A 4101-nucleotide genomic window follows, 5' to 3' on the forward strand; every position below is an offset into this window, starting at 1 on the left:
AAGATGATATTTGATTCGATAAAATATTTTAAACACCACATAAAATATTTTAATGCCAAATATTTTCGTACCGACCACCAAACATGGTTAACTTTCACCGTGCCGTGGTTGACTCGCAAGTTTGACTGAACATTTTCTCGTGGATTGATTTTAAAGATGAACTTTCGTGGTGGGAACGACTTGGAAAATTCTTTTAACTTTCGCCTCTTCACTGCAGTGCGCTTTGAATGCCCTATAAATCTGCCTAACCCATTTCATTCATTCATTCAAAGAAAAGAGAAGCCAATTTTGAGATTTGCAAAGGGCGCTTTTTATTTTGTTCTGAGATAATATCTTTTCCCTTTCTTGTTTTTGGAAGGCAGTAAAAATGGTTTTGGGCATTTTGGGGTTGTTGCTGCTGCTGCCCATTATCTGCTGCTCTGCATGTTTAGAAAAGGAAAGAATCGCTCTCCTCGATTTCAAGCAAGGTATTAACTTCACTTTTTACAGAGAATATTCATCTTACTTTGTTAGCCCACCACTTGAATCGTGGAGAGGGTTGAACTGCTGCGCTTGGGAAGGAGTGCGTTGCCACCCACACACTCGCCATGTCCTCACCTTCGATCTCACTCCAACTCCTGCATTCCAACTCCTGCATTTTGAGCACTTGGACCTCTCTGGCAATCTCTTCAACTCTCTTTCCATCCCTCCACAAATTGGAGAGCTGAAGAGATTGAAGTATCTGAGCTTGCGAGGATGGGAATTCACTGGCCAAATTCCAAGAGAATTGACCAAACTGCAACAATTGGAGCACTTGGACCTGAGTTTTAATAATCTTCATGGTGTCATTCCAAGAGAATTGACTAAACTGCAGCAATTGGAGCACTTGGACCTGGGTGCTAATAATCTCCATGGTGTCATTCCAAGGGAGATTGGTAACATGTCTACCTTGAAATACCTTCGCCTCTCTCTGAATAATGATTTGCAGAGCAACAAGTTGGAGGAGTGGATAACACATTTGAGAGGGTTGGAGCAGCTTAGACTGGGCTATGTGAATTTCAGTATGGCAGGAGATAGTTGGGTGGGGAATATTGCTTCTCTCACCAATTTGACTGTACTTCTCATGTACGGTTGTGGACTAACAGGAGAAATTCCTCCCTCCTTTGCAAATCTCTCAGGGCTTCAAGCGTTGCGGCTTTCAACAAACTCATTAAGAGGTAACATTCCTGCCTTTCTTGGAGCTCTCCCTCTGGTGGATCTAGATCTTTCTGACAACAATTTGGAAGGTTCTCTTCCCTCCTCTTTAAGTGGCCTCTCAAAGCTAGAGTATCTTGAGCTCAGTTCAAACAGATTAAATGGCAGCATTCCATCTACTCTAGGTAATCTCTCAGCCCTAGGTTATCTTGAAATGGAGAATAACTCTTTTAGCGGTCCAATCCCAATTTCATTTGCTAAGCTATCCAATCTAGAACTTCTTTACTTGGCCAACAACAGCTTAAATGGAACCTTTTCATTTTTTATTTTAAATAATTGCCCCAAACTCACTCTAGTGGATCTCTCAAGTAATATGTTGACAGTAAAAATTAGTGCTTCCACCATTCCCAACTTTCAACTTGACTTCTTAGGGTTGCGTCAGTGTAAGATTACAGGAAATTTCCCCGCATATATTTCAACTCAATATTCCATTGAGCACTTAGATTTGTCGAACAACTCTCTTAGCGGTTCTATTCCGAATTGGCTTTGGGAACACACACCTCTTCGATTTCTTTCATTGGCTAGAAATAATTTTAGTGGCTCTATTTTAAATTTTAAATGTGAAACGAAGAATTTGGAAATTTTAGACTTGTCATATAATAAGTTGAGTGGTAGCATTTCCCAATGTCTTAAGAATTATTCAGAGTTATCTGTCTTAAATCTAGAGAATAATAACTTAGAAGGTATTATACCAGATCTATGTGAGAGACTAAATTCTCTTGAGATATTAAAATTAGGAGATAATGCACTTAGAGGGCATATTACATCGTCACTTGAAAAATGTAGCTCTCTAAAAATCCTTGATTTGAGAAATAATAATTTACAAGGGAACATTGAAAATTGGATTAAAGACTTGCAGAGTATCCAAATTTTAATACTCAGAAACAACAAGTTTAATGGTAAAATCCCATTGCAATTAACAAAATTACAAAATCTTCAAATTTTGGATATGTCAAACAATAAATTTTTAGGGGTTATTCCAAATGACCTTATGAAGTTGCCTGTAATGACAAATGAATCAGAAAACACAAAAATATTTGAACAACAACTTCCTATAGGGTCCACATTTTATATAGATGCAATAACAATTAAGAATAAAGGACAAGATTTAGAGTATAAGACGATTTTGAGATTAGTGAAATGTCTTGACCTCTCCAATAATAGTCTATCAGGTATCATTCCTTGGAATATTGGATCCCTCAAAGGTTTGATTATTCTCAACATTTCAAGAAATCATTTCAATGGCAAGATTCCTAAATCTATTGGAGAGATGCAAATGTTGCAATCACTTGATCTTTCACAAAATAATCTATCTGGGGCTATTCCTACTGAGCTGCAACTTCTCACATCCTTAAGTTACTTTGATGTGTCCTATAATAACTTGTCAGGGTTGATACCACAAGGAGCACAAATGGCAACATTTGATTCTAGATACTTTTCCAACAATTCAGGCTTATGTGGATTTCAAGTCAATACATCATGCTCAAGGGGTCACCCTAATTTCTCAAAGGCACACGAAACTAACAAAGATCTAGATGATGATATATGGTGGAACATGGGAATGGCTACAGGCTATGTAATCAGCTTTTCAATTGTAATGGGAATGTTGTGGGTCAATAAAACATGGAGTGTCACATGCTGCAAAATTATGGATGCCATTATTATTTATGTATTTGAAATATTGAGAGAGAAGTTGTAATGTACAAAGTATTATCATATATGTTTTACTTTTGATCATAAAAGGTGATTTTTGACATGTATTGTCATATTTTCAAGTTGTAAAGTGTAAAATACATGAGGTGATACTTATTATGCAATGTATGATAAAAAAATATAATCCATATTGTGTGTTAAATTTCATAAATTTTAGCTATGTATTATTCAAGTACTTGTGTTTTGTAACTTGAGGTTTACCAATAAATTTTCATGTGGAGTTGAATTGGGGATTTATGTTGATCATGTATCCTTTCTTTTGGTGTCATTGTCTAGTGGTGATACTAGATTTGAAGCAAAGTTAGTAGAGAGTTATTTTTGACACTTTGTATGTAACAATACCTTCTTGTTTTGTTTTTCTAATTTCTTCCGCATATTAATGTTAAAAGTTTCTAAGAGCAAGAATTGATAAAACTTGATACATCTATGTTAATAAATAAGATTGACAAATAAATATAAAAAATGATGCACTATATATAACTTATATTCAATATAAAAATAACGATACATTTATAATACAACACAATTATTTACCATAGGAAACCTTTTTAATTCAAATCGACAAAATATAACACTTATTTACTTTACTAACTCAATTGTTCACATTAAAATTAGTTTTTTCTTTCTTGAGTTTAGACATAATTTATGTGTACACATTTTATATGAAAAAATACTAAATGATATTACAAAACAATAGGTATAAGTAACATCATCAAACAACTCATGATATCCCAAGGAGATGCAACATGATTTGTCTCATTTCATGGTGCAGGAGAACCTAGGGGTTTTCATGGATTAATAAGCCTTGTATGAGGTGCATGTGTGTTTTGACTTGTTTTTTCATGTTGTTTCATGTTTGTGTGATGTCTTTAAGGTCAATCATATATACGGTTTTGTGTATTACATTCATTTTGTAAGCCAAGTCACCTTGTGGGCCTGAGTGGCAAGATGACTCCAAGGGACTCTTTGGCATATCTTGTTGTCTTTCCATGATATGTGACCTTATTAGGAGTATTTAGTTATGTCATGATTTGTTCCTCAAGTCTTTTTGGTCGGTGGCTAAATGGCTAAAATTGTCAAAGTTGTATGACAACTTTTATTGTCAAAAGTTGTCAACTTGTGCTTAAACCTTTCCCAACGGCTAAATAATTCAAA

At 35.1% G+C, this 4101-nt stretch overlaps 1 protein-coding gene across 1 annotated transcript; it reads left to right on the forward strand.

Annotated features, from left to right (window-relative positions):
* The first annotated feature begins 367 nt into the window (after nt 1-367).
* On the forward strand, nt 368-2932 carry LOC131065101 (receptor-like protein 36). The gene has a single exon (XM_059214790.1). The coding sequence runs from the start codon at nt 368-370 to the stop codon at nt 2930-2932; it is 2565 nt and encodes an 854-aa protein (XP_059070773.1).
* Nucleotides 2933-4101: the final 1169 nt, after the last annotated feature.

The sequence above is a fragment of the Cryptomeria japonica genome, chromosome 11, assembly GCF_030272615.1.
Source record: "Cryptomeria japonica chromosome 11, Sugi_1.0, whole genome shotgun sequence".
Classification (NCBI taxonomy): Eukaryota; Viridiplantae; Streptophyta; class Pinopsida; order Cupressales; family Cupressaceae; genus Cryptomeria; species Cryptomeria japonica.

Excerpts from the sequence above, each read along its gene's own strand:
- LOC131065101 (XM_059214790.1), top strand. The coding sequence starts at position 368 with ATGGTTTTGGGCATTTTGGGGTTGTTGCTGCTGCTGCCCATTATCTGC.